At 49.3% G+C, this 17,333-nt stretch overlaps 1 protein-coding gene across 7 annotated transcripts in view; it reads left to right on the forward strand.

The window, feature by feature from the left end:
- FARP1 (FERM, ARH/RhoGEF and pleckstrin domain protein 1) overlaps positions 1 to 17,333 on the forward strand; it is a 307,147-nt gene that overhangs the window by 277,998 nt on the left and 11,816 nt on the right. For all 7 annotated transcript variants that reach the window (XM_042255017.2, XM_042255016.1, XM_042255018.1 and 4 more), the window contains 3 exons: positions 9,158 to 9,239; positions 13,643 to 13,880; positions 15,996 to 16,126. In XM_042255017.2, coding sequence (XP_042110951.1) covers positions 9,158 to 9,239; positions 13,643 to 13,880; positions 15,996 to 16,126 — 451 coding nt within the window. The remainder of the gene's footprint in view (positions 1 to 9,157; positions 9,240 to 13,642; positions 13,881 to 15,995; positions 16,127 to 17,333) is intronic.

A 17,333-nucleotide genomic window follows, 5' to 3' on the forward strand; every position in this document is an offset into this window, starting at 1 on the left:
ACCATCTTACTCCCCGCAGAGCTTGGGGATTCAGAATGCAGCTGGCATGGGTGGGGCTTACCTGTCCAGGTGCATTTCCAGTTTCACTTCTCAGCAGCTTCCTCATTCTTGGAGGCGCTTGTCAACTCCCATTGTTATTTCCCTTGACTGCCCTACCGCTCTGTGAGGTCTGTGGGCTTTGTTTTAAACAGGTGGGAAAGTGAAAACAGGCCTTTTTTGTTTTTTAACCTTTCTTAAGTGACCCAGTGAGGGGTGTGGTGGGCGATGATCCCAGCTGGTCAGACACTTTTATCCCGAGGTGGAAACCTTTGACGTTAATAAACTCCATGTCTTATCTGGCCTCTGCTTGAGGGTCATCAGGAGCCTGGTGACCGGGCAGCCGGTTGTCATGAGCTTGGTGTGCGCCGGCGGCTCCTGCAAGCAGGGCGGGAAGAGACACTGTTCATTTTCTGCATTCTTGGCCACCACCCCCAAAGGTGGCTCGCTCACCCTCCAGCCAGGGCAGTTTCTCACAGCATCCTCTTGTGGTTGGTTGAGTCAGGAGCACACACGTGTACCACACACATGGACACACGCCCCCCTGCCCCCAAGAGTCCGCCTCCCCACACGTCATCTCTGGATCCCCGAGGATGGACCAGACCCCAGCCACCATCCTTCTGAGAGGTCGCCAGTGGCAAGTGGTTCCTGCCACACCATGAACCGCTGGCTAACTGCCACGCAGATCATTTATATGACATGAAAGCTTTGTTCCCCCTGAATTTGATGACTGTGGACTGTTTCCCACATCCATGTAAAGGAAAGGATCCAATTTCCGTATTATTTTTGTTGTCACCCAAGATCAAAATATTTGTAAAGGTTGACTGCAGAGAAGCCCTGTAATTATTTCACGGGGGAATTATTCCTGCCTCACACACTTTGTTCATGGTTGGATTAATTCTTTCGTGCGCCAGCTCCTGTCGTCGCCATAGTGCGTTTACCACCAGCAATGACAACTTTGCTCGTTTAGAGTAAAATCAGCTGTGGTGCCTTGTCTCGTGGAATGAACGCTCTCATCTGATGAGGGATCCCACTGCCTCTCAGGCCTGACCTGCTCCTGCAGCTCCAGCCGTAATAAGTTTTTTGTCCTGAGCAGGAAGTTAGGGTGTCAACCCTGCATGTCAGAAATCCCCAAGTCACTCTCGAATCCAGCAGGGTCGATTAACCGCATTGATTTTCCACCTGTAAAACTGACTCTGCTCGGCTGAGTGAGCCATGACTCCTCCCTCCCTCCATCCTCCCCACCAACCTCCATCTTTCCTTCTCTGAATTCCCGAGACGTTTACTAACCTTCCTGTGTCAGCCGCCCATCCTGGTTCACCTGGAATCTCAGTTCCTGATGTGCGAGCATCTGCCAAGACTGTGGTTTCCTCCAGGCGGACCTGCTCCTGGGTCTCAGAGTCTAGGGTGGAGCTCCAGGTGATGTGTGCCTGTTAGAACGAGTCTCATTGGGAAACTGCGTCACAACTCTTGTGAAGGCTCATTTTTACGTAGGGCTTCCCTGACAACTCAGTTATCAGGAGAAATCTGCCTGCAACGCGGGAGACCCCGGGTCGATTCCTGGGTCATGAAGATCCCCTGGAGAAGGGATAGGCTACCCACTCCAGTGTTCTTGGGCTTCCCTTGTGGCTCAGCTGGTAAAGAATCCGCCTGCAGTGCCGGAGACCTGGGTTCGATCCCTGGGTTGGGAAGATCCCCTGGAGAAAGGAAAGGCTACCCACTCCAGTGTTCTGGCCTGGAGAATTCCGTGGACAGTCCATGGGGTCGCGAAGAGTTGGACATGACTGAGAGACTTTCACTTCATTTCACTTAAATTCTTTCATGCTTCATCTTCCACAAAGATTTTGAGACAGTTAATACATAGAAAACAATACAAGAACAGGATAAGTGAAGACATCGAAAGTGCCCTGTCCCATATGGTAGCCACTAGCCACTTGGAGCAGTTTAAAATAACTTAAATTAAAAATTCAGTTTCTCAGTAACACGAGCCACATTTCAAGGGTTATTAGACCCAGTGGCTAGTGGCTGCGTTTAGGACAGCAGACGTAAAACACGTTTCTATCATCATAGAAAGTGCTTTTCCACAGCATCGGGAGGTGCAAACTATTGGGTATAAGATCGGCTACAGGAATATATTGTACTATTTGGGGAATGCAGCCAATATCTTGTAGTAACTGTAAGTGGGTTGTAGCCTTTAAAAATGGTATTAAAAAGAATGAATAGTATTCATTACACCAAACACAGGGCCCACCACACAATAGTTGCTCAAAATACTTAGGAAACAAACTCATGAAAATGTCTTGGTTTCCTCTGGGGTAAATCATAAAGATTATTTAGTTTGTTGTTGTGTTTCAAAGGTTCAAAGCAGGGCGCCTGGCAAATGATGATAGACCATGCTTTTACACTTAGAAAATCTGTATTCACATGCAAAGTCTGCAACATGTTAATATTAAAAATAAAATACCATTAGTGCTTCCCACTAGGGAAGCTGTCCAGAGTCACTGAGGTTGTATTCAAAACGCAAGACTCAAGGACGGGCCATCCGAGCCCTCTGCTCCCTGCTACAGGCACATCTGCTTCTCTTGTGTAAAAGCTTTTGTTTGAAAATAGTTTCACTGGTTTTTAAAAGAAGGCTGTGCAAAAATGGTTTAAAATCATTACTTTCAAATTAAACCAAGAAACTTACTGGAGACAAGGCCGTGTGATCTACCTGGAAAAAAAGCTTGGAAGAATACACGGAGGAAGGAACTTAGGGCAAGATATGGATCGTGGGTATACCGTGGGGGGGCAATGCATGTGCACTTTTTTATATAAATTAATTTAAAATTTCATCTTTGTTTCTAAGGTGAGAAAAACACTTTAAGGATGCAGGGATCTTCCCACTGTATCCTGCCCAGATTCAGCTTCGCTCTGTCGCCCAGGGGGCCAGTGGTGGTTGGTGATTGTTTCCTTTTAACACAGGAGTAAAATTGCCTGTTCTCAAGCATATGCAAGAGCTATTTTTCTTGAATTGTTTGCCTTGTTCCTGTCTGTATAACCCACTGTGCTTTAAGAGCAAGCTACCTTTTTGTTTGTTTAGAAAAATGGAAATGATTTTCCCAATTTCAGGTGCATTTCTGCTGGAACACAGGCCGCTGATGAGTTTGAAAGTGCCCTTCTATTGTGCTGGGTTTTAATGCATGGCCGTCAACAGGACCAAACCCAGGTCTCATCCGGTGCTATCAAGCCTGCCTGTGAGTGGGCTGTAACTCTTGTGCCTCATATTAAACTGGACCTGGTAAACTTGGAAGAAGAAAAGCTGTAGCTTTAGGCAAATCTATAATGTATGCATAGCTGACAAGCACAAGGTTGCTGAGGGCTTGAGGCTGCCATGTCTACCTGAGCCAGAGGACAGGATGGTTGCATACCTGTCGCTACTGGGGGGAAATAGTGTACCCCAGCCCAGCAAGAACGCCTCACAAATGCCTTCCCTGCAAGTGGCAGTGTGAATTAACATTCACGTTCATGAGGTTTCTCCTCTCCAGGGATTTCAAAGGCTATTGAAATTCATCAAAGAATATTGAAATCCACATCTATTACACGCAGCTAATATATATATACACACACATATGAAATCTATTACTCTGGCTAATTCGTTGCTTTTTGAACCCAGCTGCCCTTCCTACCCTACATATTTGTGGAAGATTTGTCTTTACTCATTTGCTCACTTACATATTCTTTTATTTACATAGATACACACAGACATACAGATACATAGATGCATAGCTTCCCAGGTGGTGCTAGCGATAAAGAACCCGCCTGCCAATGCAAGAGGTCCCCTGGAGGAGGGCGTGACAACCCACTCCAGTATTCTTGCCGGGAAAATCCCATGGAGACAGACGCCTGGCGGGCTACAGTCCATAGCGCCGAACAGGGTCAACAACTAAAGCAACTTAGCACAATAACAGCACAGATACACACCCACAGACAAAATTACAGCCTCTTTCTCCCCCGCTTAGAATCATAGGAACCACAAGGAATGGTAAGAATTAGGGCATGATGTCTGTTTTGCAAATGAGGCCTAAAAATTCACAAAGTTAAATCTATTTTCTTGGAGTCAGAGAGCACCCTGACCCAGAGCTGAGTTGAAAAAGTCAGCCCTTTTAGCTCCAAGATACGTGGTTTTGCTTTCATGTTTTAATCTAATGAGCTGATTCTTTGCTCTGTTGTGAGAGGGAGGAAAGGGCGGAGCCTTGGTCTGTCTGTAGTGGTGAATGAAACGTTTACAGAGGGTCTGGAAGAGTCAGAGATTCTGCGTGTGTGTGCGCCGCGTGTGTTCAACCTTGTGCTGAGATGAGATAACACACAGTTGTGCCCTGGAGCACACTAATCATGGTACACAGGTCAGAATTCAGCATCTGGGAGGCTTCTTGGTACATGGGTTTCCAGCGCGAAATTGTCAAAAGAGTTTTCCTCTGCATTGTCGGCGCAGTAATTAGCCAGACAGTGAATACGCGGCCCCACCTTCCCAACAAGGACCCTTTTCTTGTGAGGTTAACATCCAGAGGCTGTTCCGGAAGCGCTGTAATTACTTCTCCATGTTCTCCATAATCAAGTGACCTTTTAGCTCTTTACAATAAAGCCAGTGCACTGGACTTGCGGGTTCGCTGGCGTTCACATGTAGAGGAAGCGTTGTAAGAGTGATGGTAATTCTCTATGGAGCAGCCGGGGCGCAGGTCTCGCCCCCTTTCCCGAGGGCTGACTCCGTGCTCTGGGGCCAAGGAGGGCTGGCCCCGGCTGCGTGCCAGCCTAGTTTCACCACGTGGCCTCAGTCTACCCCCGCTCAGCGGATTGACTGGGCACAGAGGATCCCTGATGCCATCCCAGAGCAGTTTCCCAAATGAAATAAAGACTGAAAACTGAGGGAAACAGATAAGGTTCTGCTGGCCAGCCAAAGCAGGAAGGTCCCCCTTGCGTCTGGGTTTTAGCATCAGTGCACTTCTCTTTTAATAAAGAGTTGGCAAAGGAAGAAAGGAAGTGAAGTCAATCCAGCTTGGCTTCCATCACCGCTCCCTGCCCCTCCTCCCTGCCTGCTCCGCTGCTCCTGGTTTCCCATGGGTCAGGATGCTCTCTGTGAGAGACAGAGGATTGTTCAGTACCAGTGGGAGCCGAGATCCCCAGTTCTCCCTCCACCCAGTCCGGAGCATTCTCACTAAAATATCTGGATGATGTCCTTTGGATGAACTGAAGACCTGTCTCATGTGCGTTGCCAAGTGGGACGCCCATTTGGAAGTTTGAGGTCAGTGATTTTAGGTTCCGAGATGATAGCTGCATACCTGGAAATCAAGCATAAGTTGTGTCTTCCCTCTTTTTATTGAAACCAGGCTGTTCTAGCTCAGCAATTCAGTCCTCCTTTGTTCAGATGTGTTGGGGAGGGAAGGAGAATTTCCCAGCTCCTAAGAGAGCTTCACCGTGATGCTGAAGGTGTGAGGTTGGGTGGTTCTGAACAGCAGGAAGCCTCCGTTTCTGGCAGGAGCTCCTTCCTGCGCGAAGTGTGTAAGGAGAAGAAGCAACCTGTAATTCACAACTGCATCCGCACACTCACACAGGATCCACAGAATAGCCAAACGATAAACATCTCTGTTGTGACCCAATTAAGAACCTTTCGCCAAAGATCCAAAGATACCATACCCCTGTAGCTGATGGGGTGGAATAATTTCTGATCATGAGCAGAGAACTGAAGGCTGTCTCAGGAGGGGAAAGGGAAAGTGTTAGCTGCTCAGTCATGTCCAACAACTCCATGGACTGTAGCCCACCAGGCTCCTCTGTCCATGGGATTCAACAAGAAGGAATACTGGAGTGGGTAGCCATTCTCTTCTCTAAGGAATCTTCCTGGTCCAGGATTGAACCTGGGTCTCCTGCATTAGCAGGCAGATTATTTACCATCTGAGCCACCAGGGGAGTCTAGTCTAAGTCAGACGCTGGAGCATTCTCCACAAGGCTGCTTTGGGGGAGAATGACCCGATGGATGGGGGAAGAGAGACTGGGTGTGGATAACTGAGGTTCCTGGCATGAGGCTGAGGCAGGACAGTTGCTTCATTAAGGAATGAAATGGAGGAAGGAGATTAGATTTTGGCAGCAAGATAAATACCTCTGTGCAGAATCTCTTGAGTTTGAGATTCCTGTGAGGTGGCTTCCCTTGGAGCTTAGTTGGTAAAGAATCTGCCTGCAATGCAGATTCCTGGGTTCGATTCCTGGGTCAGGAAGATCCCCTGGAGGAGGAAATGGCAACCCGCTCCAATAGTCTTGCCTGGAGAATGCCTGTGGACAGACGAGGCTGGCAGGCTACAGTCCATGGGGTCGCAAGAGTCGGACACAACTGAGTGACTAAGCCACCGCATACACTGTGGGCATCTTCGTATCCACCACCTTGAGGTCACTCGGGCAGCGACCTCTGAAAGTCATAAAACTCAGGGCCTGGGTCAGTAACTTCATAGCCCATTGAGGTCACAGATGTGGCATCGTGAGTTGAAACCATGGAGACTAGAAAGGCTTGCTTAGGGAGAGGTAGAGATGGAGAGAGAGAAGATAGCCAGGGATGGGTCCTCAAAACACAGAAACAGATTAGGAATGGCCTGGAGAGGAGGGCTTGGCAAACAGGACTGAAGATGTCACCAGGAGAGAAACCAGAGAGCAGGGCCAGGGCGTTTGGGACCAGCCAGCCACGAGTGGATGACCAGGAGCAAGAGTGGCAGTACCTGCCTTGGTGGATTAGGTAGCTCAGAGGTCAGCAGCAGTGCTGCACAGAACCATTTCAGGCCATGGCAAGAAGAGAAGCCATACTTTAATCAGAAGAGAAGTGCATAGTAATTGAGGCCATCGGCCAGCTTGTTTGTTTTGGCAGCTAAGAGGAAGCAGGAGGATTGAGGAATTCTGCATCGGGGTGGAAAAGAATGGAATAGGTTAACGAGAGGACAGCCCTTCTAGAAAAACGATACAGATGAACTTATTGCTAAAGCAGAAAGAGATGCAGACGCAGAGAACAAGTGTATGGACGCCAGGGCGCGGAGAGAGAGGGTGGGATGAATTGGGAAACTGGGACTCACATATACCCACGACTCTGTATGAAATAGGTAACCTCTAAAAACCTACTGCAACACAGGGAACTCTGGTCACTGCTGTGTGGTGACCTAAATGGGAAGGAAGTCCAAAAAAAAACGGGATATGTTTATATGTGTAACTGATTTACTTTGGTGTACAGTAGAAGCTAACACAGCATTGTAAAGCAACTATATTCCAATAAATATTAATTTAAAAAGAGGAAGACAGCTGTAGAAGACCCTGGCAGGGGCTGGGAACATCGTGGGCACCCTCACTCCTTTTATTTTATAGCTTTAATGCCCTGATGGGTCTGGCTGCTTGTCTCCCCTGTGATGTAATTCCCAGTCCATGCCCAGTTATAAACGGTGGAGTACGTGGTGTTGTCACTGCTTGGTGTGGGGAGAGGGGAGCTAGGAGAGGAGCCAGGCTTCCTGTTTGTCTGCTCCGACATTTCTACCCCCTTTAGTGCTAAGTCCCTTCAGTCGAGTCCGATTCTTTGTGACCCCATGGACTGCAGCCCACCAGGCTCCTCTGTCCATGGGATTCTCCAGGCAAGAAGTGGGTTGCCATGCCCTCCTCCAGGGGATCTTCCCTCCTCCAGGGATCGAACCCACATCTCCGGCATCTCGGGCATTGGCAGGTGGGTCCTTTACCACTAGCACCACCTGGAAAGCCTCATTCAGTCCCTTCCTCCCTGCCCTCCTCTCCCCATCCTAAGAGCCTTGCTTTGTGAGAGGTTGAGCTGGCAGTTCTGGAAAGCTCTGAATGCCAAGAGCAGGGGGGTCATCCCTCCTGGTGCTGGAGGCTTAGGCAGCAGCGCCTGTGGGTGTAAGTTACTGTCCTCCACACTCGGGGTTGCAGATATTTACTCCACCCTGAGCACGTCTCACCTCCCTGCCCAGATTCTTACCTTTTTTTCATTTTTAGTTTGTCCCTTTTCCTTAAATTGGCTTCTGGCTATCCTGAACAGTTGAAGATATTAGCCAGGTTCGTTGTTGAAAAATCATGTTTTAATTTTCTCTGGGAGATTCAGCGGGTTAATTGGCAGATGCGCACAGGTATGGTAGCTAGAAGTGTATAGGCTGGGTTCCTGGGCTCGGGTCCAAGCTCCAGCCTTGTGATCACTGACATTAGACATGTTGCTTCATTTCTTTGTGCCTCAGTATTTAGCTGTTCAAAGGGGGTGATGGCGGTACCTGGTCACAAGGCTGCCAAGAGGATTCAGTGACTAGTCAGTACCTGTAATGTGCTCAGCACTGTGTGGTCAGTGCTCAGTAACCGAAGCTGCCATTATTATTAATAATATTCCTTTACTCACTGCTGTTTAAGCCCCTAGATTGTCAATATTGGATACAGCCTAGAGCCAAAGAGAAATTAATATATACCCAGATGCTCCATTCAAAACACCCATGTCTTTGTCTTTCGCCACCCAGCATGTCAGAGGGACCCCTGACCCACCTCAATACCTGGGACCCCATCCTGCCCTCTTCTGGGTCGTTCTTCACATACCCACCTCTGTAAGGGGGTCTCCTGCATGCCCTCATTTATATTTTTCTCTTGCCAAGGGCTTTTCACACAGCCCTTTGTCTGCTTCAGGTAAGGACTCTTGGGAGCAAAAACCTTGATTTTTGAGGCTAAGCCTGGCTTCTTACAAGTGTCTGTTAGTCCCTGTCTATGAGAAAGAATCAGTTTCATGAGCTTGTTCCTGCAAGTCATCTCCTCGTTGTTCTAATGCTGGGAAAATCACCCAAGCGTGGATGGAAAAAGAAATGTAAAATGAGATCAAATTAAAAGTGAACAGGATGTGGCTCGTCCCTGCCACTTTCAGAGCACAAGTGGACTTCTTTGTCTGCAGAAGGACTGGGGTCATTTTGAAATCTCCTTCTAGAGCTGATGTCCTGTGACACACAGAGAAAGGAAAGTACAGATAGGTTAGTGGGTTGGAAGATGTGAAGGTTGACGGTTTGTCATCTGGGGCTGGCACGTTGATTCGGTCATGTTTGCACTGCTAACGCTTTGGTTTCCAACCCTTTGCTCCCAGGGAAGGCCGCTCGAATGCCCATATCAGAGGAGATTACCAAAGAATCGGAGACGTGATGCTGAAGAACATTCAGGGGATGAAGGTAAGCTGCTGGTGGGGGAGGGGAAGCGGGGGCAGGGCTCCCCTGGGAGGAAAACTCGGACTGTGATCCCCACCTGGGATTCGCGTCTGCATATAGCACAGCCTTGGAGGAACTCCTGCCTCCCCTGGATAATTTTATTTGGCGGCATAAAAGAAAATCCAGTTCAATGCTTTTCCAACGCTCTGTGTTGTAACCAAAACAACAGGTATTCTCTATGAGTCATTTGAAAAAAACTGTGTAGACAAAACATTGGTTGACTGAGCATTTCACTGGCAGTCAGTTGTTTTGGGTTCTTCGACAAAAACATTGGATTCAGAGCTATGTAGGAATTCCAGGCAATTCTGTGACTTTCAGTCAGTTTATAAGGTAAATATATTTTTGACCATTAAGTGATATCTAACTGACATCAAAGAATGAAAGTCTCCCAAAATGTCGGGACAGAGTGAACCAGGAGTCTGCCTCTTGTTTGAGATCTTCCCACCTCTTAGGTCTGAAATTTTATTTTTGCCTTTCGTTCGAATCCATTAGTAATTCCTTTAAAAATGGAATGTTTTAACTCACACAGTTTATCTTTCAAATATGAATACATCTGTTGTGTGAGTCACTCAGTTGTGTCTGACTCTGCAACCCCATGGACTGTAGCCCGCCAGGGTCCTCTGTCCATGGAATTCCCCAGGCAAGAATACTGGGGTAGGTGGCCAAATCAACCCTGACTCACTGGGAAAGACTATGATGCTGGGAAAGATTGAGGGCAAGAGGAGAAGGGGGAGACAGAGGATGAATGGTTGAATGGCGTCACCGACTCAATGGACATGAGTTTGAGCAAACTCCAGGAGATAGTGAAGGACAAGGAAGCCTGGAGTGCGGCAGTCCATGGGGTCACAAAGACTGCATCCATGGGTCAGACACGACTGAGTAACTGAACAACATTCTTTCCCTTCTCCAGGGGATCTTCCCAACCCAGGGGTCAAACCTGGGTGTCCTGCATTACAGGTGGCTTCTTTACTGTCTGAGCCGCCAGGGAAGCCTGAATACATTTGTAGTTAACATTTTAAAGCAGTCTTCCTGTAGCTCAGCCTCCGAAGCCTGTCTAACAACCTTAACTAATAACTAAGCTTGTTGTTTAATCTCTTAAGTCATGTCTGACTCTGCAGCCTCTGTCCATGGGATTTCCCAGGCAAGAACACTGGAATGGGTTGCCATTTCCTTCTCCAAGGGTTCTTCCCAACCGAGGGATCAAAGCTGCGTCCCGTGCATTGCAGGCGAATTCTTTACCCCCTGAAGAAGGCAGGTTGCTTGTCCCGTCACCATTTCAGTCCATCCAACCATTCTTCCGTCTGTCTATATATACCATCCACCCACACTAGCTGAGAGCATACAATGTCTAAAGCACTTGTAGAGTTACAGTTATTGTTGAAGTTTGAAAGTGTCCCACCCCCTTGGGATAGCCCCGGAGTTCTCCCTGTTTACCAGCTCCCCTTGCGACCCTCCCACAGAAGGGTGCCCGTGCTTAGACTTGACATCCACGCTCCTTTCCGGTCAGCTAGCACCTAAAACGTCCTAAAAATAGACCTGATTTCCACCCAGGGCAATTCTTCCCCCTCCGTCTAGTGAGCTGGCATGTTTGCCTTTAGTCGGCTTCCTTGGCCGTGCTGGCATTTTAATTACTGTGCCAACGCCGCAAGCATTTATGGTGCGGAACTCTGTGCAAACAAAATAAAAATAGATGGGAGGCTTAGACTCTGGCAGCGTTTTAGAGAAATCGGTTTTTCTTTAATTTTTATTTTTTATTGTGGCTGTTGTTGTCGGTTATAGGGAGTTTTTATAAAGCGTGGAGGGGAGCAGCTGAAGGTTCCAGAGAAGTGCCAGCGCTGGCGCTTCTGTCCACAGTGCTCCGCACAGGCCCCAGCTGGCAGTCTTTCCTGCCCATCCCCCTACCCGGGCATCCACCTGCACACGTGCAGATGTTCAGCAGGGCTGGGGACATCACTGGCTTTTGTCCCCAGACCCTCCACACAGGATGAGCAAGCCGGCCAGGGCTCCCATCCCGCCTAAAGTCAGGCACCCCGGTGGTGATCTCTCACCCGGGCTGAAATGTTCTGGCAGCATCAGCCACACGCGCAGAGGCCCTCGCCTTGCACCTTGACTCTTCCCCTGTCGTCTAGGCTGTGACCTTCCCGCTGAGGCCCGGGCACCTCCTGTCCCCTCTCCTTGTTCATTTCTTAGCGCTTCCCTCCCTCTGGCTCTCCGTTCTCTTCCCCGTGACTCACCTCTTATCCTCTCCAGCCACCATTTACATCATGGCCCCCCTGATGAGGCTCCAAACCCGCCTTGTTTCTCTGTGGTTTAGAGAATACAGTCCAAACTCTTAATGCCTTCCCTGGTCAGTTTTGCCAGATCCCTCACCCCTCCACCCACCCCACCCCAACCTTCATATTCTACTCTGTGCTCCAAGGACCTTGCACCCACCTCTCCAGGTGCTCAGGGCCTCGCAAGACCCTTGCCTGAGCGGGATGCCTGCAGTGGTTCATCCACTCATTACTGCAGGCGGGCAGCAGGCCTCCTGGCGGTGCCGGCTGTGTGCATGTAGTGACAGGGTGGACACTCTCAAAAAAAGGGATCGCACGTGTGCGAACACTGCATAGAGCTACATGCAGGCACACCCGTGCACACACACTGACAAGTTGAGGGTGTGTGTAACTGGCTGAATGAACGCTGGACTGTCCCAGCGTCAGCATCCTGGTTGGGCTCCATGCTGTAGTTAGACAAGATGTGAGCAGGAGGGGAGGCCGGGGGAAGGATGCGTAAGACCCCCTGCACTTGCCTTTGCAACTTCCTGTGAATCTATACGGGGCTTCCCTGGTGGCTCAGCGGTGAAGAATCCACCTGCAATGCAGGAGATGCAGGTTTGATCCCTGGGTTGGGAAGATCCCTTGGAGGAGGAAATGGCAACTCACTGTAGTATTCTTGCCTGGAGAATCCCACGGGTGGAGGAGCCTGGCGGGCTACAGTCCATGGGATCGCAGAGAGTCGAACTCGACTGAAGCAACTCAGCACAGCACACATGAATCTGTATATTTATATTTTTTAAATCACCAAATAAACTCAACAGGGAGACCACGTGATAATGGTTACGTGGGACAGGAAGTCCAGGAGGAGGAGGAGTCACTAACTCGGCCTGGAGAGCAGGGGAAGACTCAGAGCTGAGCCTGCATGGGTTCCTAGGGAGCAGAGTGCCCCATGCCATGGCTCTGGGTGCCAGAGCCCGGCACATTCAAGGGCAGGTTATTCAGTAGGTGCCTGGAGTGAGTAGCAAGAAGCCACAATGGAGGGGCTGGAGAGACCACTCATCAGGGCCCCATGCACCCTGCTGAAGACTCTAGAGGTTTTCCTGAGATGGTGGGAGTTCTTGGGATATCCCAAGCAGGAGGTGAAGTGCTCGATTGCACTGGTGGACGCTCCTTTTGGAGCCACTTGAAAGTCAGGGGGCAGAAGTGAGGCAGAGACCCCGATGGAGACTCTGGCGGTGGTCAGAACAAGGGCGGTAACCACTGGGCGAAGCCAGGAACAGGCTTGCTGTTTGCAGGAGGTAGAACCGGTAGGTCTTGGCGAAGAACTCAAAACCTGAGGGCATCTGGAATCTTCTCCCGGTTTTTCTGTGTTGAGCACCCATCCTGGGTGAGAGGATCGGGGGGCAGCCTCAGTTGCAGTAAGGTGGGGGCCATGGGGGGGTTGATGTCTGGACTCCTGGATTTTCAGCTCTTTGTGGGCCGTGGGAATGGAGATGCCAGGATTGGGAATCCAGATGTTCTGGGAATCAGCACACAGATAGTGAGCCAGCTTCTGGGAATGAGGGGGAAGACAAGGCCAATAGCTGCCATGAGGAATTAATCCCTTCTGGAATGCTCTATCAGACTTTTTACCCTGCAGCTGTCTCCACCACTGCCCATTAAAGGAAAACGATATTCAGCAACAGTCGTTAAGGATGGTAGAGCAGACTTTGTTCTGGACCTTTGCAGTAGGTGCGGGGACACTGCAGGGGGATTTTACAGTGGGAGAGAGACTGGAATCAGCTCTCAGGCACTCCCATTCATTTATTTCCCCTGAGTTTCACCAGTCTTGCTTTAAAAGGACACTTACATCTCTAGTGTTCCATATACATCTCAAATATTTTATGATCCCTGCGTATTTTAAACTGGTCTGTGCTTTTATAGAGCTTTTTTATTTCATCTTGAGAACTTAAATAGTGAAATAGTAAAAGCATGAGATTAAACAAGTGGGACGAGATAATGAAAGCAAAGGTGATGCCTTGGGAGAGTCAGACTGGGTGGACCACATGGCTGAGCCAGACTCCCCTCCTCTCCCTGGCCCCGCCCCCGCCCCTCCCATGTCTTCCCCACCAGCAACTGGCTGCTCACTTGTGGAAGCACAGCGAGGCGCTGGAGGCGCTGGAGACCGGCATCCGGGGCTCCCGGCGGCTGGAGAGCTTGTGCCGAGACTTCGAGCTGCAGAAGGTGTGCTACCTGCCGCTCAACACCTTCCTCCTGCGCCCGCTGCACCGGCTCATGCACTACAAGCAGGTCCTGGAGCGACTGTGCAAACACTACCCACCCAGCCACAGCGACTTCAGGGACTGCCGAGGTGAGTGGGTGGGTGTGTTGGTGGGGCGGGGTGGGGGGCGGGGCAGGTCTCTGGGATTGTGTCCCAAGCGGGGCAGACTCGCTTTCTAGGACCTGGACCGGTATTTCCTGTCCCTCTTGGTCTGTCCAGTCAGGAAGGCAGTAATGATTCGCTTCTCTTCTCCATCCTCTTGCCTGCATTTTCTCCTCTATCCTGGGTGGTTAGTGCAAAGAACCCTGGAGAAGCTCCACTTAGAGTCCGTCCCTTCCCAAAAAGCTTCATTCACCTACATGGTAGAAGCTCATCACCTTCGCCTTGGATGGGCCACCGGAAATGGCTGGTAATAAACACTACTGCTCATTGCTGCGGGGCATTCGTGAGGTCACCACACTGAGCATTTCAGGTGTATCAGCTCTCAGTCTTCGAGAAATGCCTACAAGATAATGGTGAGCTCATTTTACATATGGGGACCGCTGAGACCAGAGAGGTTAAGGAACCTTCCCAGAGTCACACAGCTGCAAAGTAAATGACTGGTAACCTAAACCCAGAACCCACATTCTTGACCATCCTTCCCTACCAGCTAATGATGATGATATTACTCACTGTCCCTCGCTCAGCACCTGGGCCAGGTACTCTGCCAGGTATCTTTCTCACATTAACACCTTTACTTCTTTAACAACCCCATGAGAGAAGGGTTGTTATCCTATCTTATAGATAAGAAAATGGGCTTCAGAGGGGCTAAAGGATTTGTGAGTGTTGCTCAGCTGGCCAAAGATGGGAGTTGCCAGTCTAGACCATGCTTTCCCCACTGTGCCGCGCATCGTCTTTGTGAACTTACATCCTCTTCTCGTGTGGTTTGTGGTCTGTTACCGTCTGCGCTCCCTGGCCTGAACTTGGAGCCCCTGGGGGCCAGGACACTCTGCACCAGTCTGTACACAGTGCACTCTCTCCAGGTGGTTCTTGACAGATTACGAGACTTTGCACACCCGTCAGTATGTCACGATATGTGTCTCTTGCCTAAAGTATGTAAATTTAATCTTAGTTTTTAGAAAGGCAACCCAAGGGAAGATTTCGTAGAGTAATGAAGACATTGTTCCCTGGTGGCTCAGTTGGTAAAGAATCTGCCTGCAGTGCAGGAGACCTGGGTTCAATCCCTGGGTCAGGAAGATCCCCTGGAGAAGGAAATGGCAACCCACTCCAGTATTCTTGGCCTGGAGAATCCCATGGACAGAGGAGCCTGGCGGGCTACAGTCCATGGGGTCACAAGAGTCAGACATGACTTAGTGACTAAACCACCAATACCACCACCAGTGAAGACACTGGTAATTCATGCAACGGGAACAGAAATGGCTCGAGACGTGGTTTTGACTTGCTTTAGACAGCGGGCTTTAAAGCAAACCATGCGGCCTCACGCCTTGGCATATTCTGTTCCTTCCGCTTGGACTCCCCACCACCACCTCCTGGTCCTTTCCCTGGCAGAATCCTCCTCCTCCTCTAAGGCTCAAGTCTGTGCCTGACCCTCGAGGCCTCAACCCTGAATGCCCATCAGTGTAGGGGAGATGCGCCCAATATTGGAAAAGTTAGTTGCAGTTTTTCTCGGCAGCCATCATGGTAAACACTATAAATGGGTGCAGAAGGAAAAACCAGGACACGCTGGAATGTTTGTTGCCCAAAAGTGTTACACTGTCAGCTGGACCCTCTGCCAGAAAGCTCTCTCCTTTGCCCGGGATTTTTCTGTGGCCTCTTTGCTTGCTCTGCTCTTTCCAGCTAACAGGGAGGAGAGAAAAATCTCTGCCCTGGGGGCAAAATTCCAGGCACTCTTAACCCCTTGCTGCTGCCCCTTTATGCCAACAAGCATTTCTAACTGAAGCACAGCTGTCCACCACCGAGCTCTGAAGGGGGCACTGACATTTTCAAGATGGTTTGCGGGAAGCTAAAGCAAATCGATACATAAAGTAAATCACGCAGTTTTTATTATCACTCAGAAATAGTAGTGTCTTCCCTAGAAGGACGGCTTCTAACATAGTTCAGCTACCAGAGGATATTACCCTGGAGAATTAAGCTTCAAGCTGTAAGGGGAAATGACCCTCGTCTTGCTGTGACTGATGCAGTTTTTTTGTCTGTTTCCTTCCTCAGCGGCTTTGGCAGAGATCACGGAAATGGTGGCCCAGCTTCACGGTACGATGATCAAGATGGAGAATTTCCAGAAGCTGCATGAACTCAAGAAAGATTTGATTGGCGTTGACAATCTTGTGATCCCAGGAAGGGTAAGTTCTCTCTGTATGCTCTGGAGGTGGAGCCAGAAAGACTTGTGTGTGCTAAGTCACTTTCAGTTCAGTTCAGTTCAGTTCAGTTCAGTTCAGCAGTTGCGTCTGACTCTTTGCAACCCCATGGACTATAGCCCGCCAGGCTCCTCTGTCCCTGGGACTCTCCAGGCAAGAATACTGGAGTGGGTTGCCACATCCTCCTGCAGGGGATCTTCCTGACCCAGGGATCAAACCCGTGTCTCTTATGTCTCCTGCATTGGCAGCCAGATTCTTTCTCACTAGCGCCACCTGGCAAACCCCAAGAAAGACTTGCAGTGACGCGTTGGAGCCTTTTGAATATGGACACCCCCCAAATTAAAATACTCTCCTTCTGAAGTGGCTTTCTTCCCCAGACCGGGAGACAACTGGGGAAAATGCCTTGAATATTACAGTGGCAATTCAGAAATTTTGGGGTCAGAAGAAGATAAGTGAATCCTTCAACCTCATCTTCTGCTTTTTCTCCGTATTGGTTGATATGCTTATATACTTTTTCCCCACCATATTAGGCTTTGAGATTGCTTGTTTAAAAAAAAAATTAGGTAAATGAAGATGGAAGAAAAGGAAAGAATTTTTTTAAGAATTGGGTAGAGGATTTCTCTGGTGGTCCAGGGGTTAGTTCAGGCACCACACTTCCACTGCAGGGGGCACAGGCTTCATCCCTGGTTGGGGAGCGATCCCACATGCCTTGTGGTGTGGCCAAAAAATAATAATAATAATTGGGTGAAGGGGCAATAGAAAGCAGAGAAGTTAGTGCACGAAAGTATGTCATAATTCCCATGTAAGTGGGAAAGTTAGAAATTAAAACTGTAGCCAGAACACAGTTCTGGGAGAGAGACACATTTTACTTATACTGTTTAACCTTTACTTCCCCATGGGGCTTCCCTGGTGGCTCAGACATTAAAGAATCCGCCTGCAATACAGGAGACTCAGGTTCAATTCCTGGATCAGGAAGATCCCCTGGAGAAGGGAATGACAGCCCACTCCATTATTCTTGGAGAACTTCATGGACGGAGGATACCGTCCATGGAGTCACAAGGAGTCAGACACAACTGAGTAACTTAACACTTCCACTTTCTCCATGCGCATGACAGGTAGGTCATTCACAGTAAAGGACCGCAATATCAAGCATGCTTCCTCCAGGCCAATGGGCATTTTAAACATACAGGTA

This window comes from Ovis aries, chromosome 10 (assembly GCF_016772045.2).
Source record: "Ovis aries strain OAR_USU_Benz2616 breed Rambouillet chromosome 10, ARS-UI_Ramb_v3.0, whole genome shotgun sequence".
NCBI classification, from domain to species: domain Eukaryota; kingdom Metazoa; phylum Chordata; class Mammalia; order Artiodactyla; family Bovidae; genus Ovis; species Ovis aries.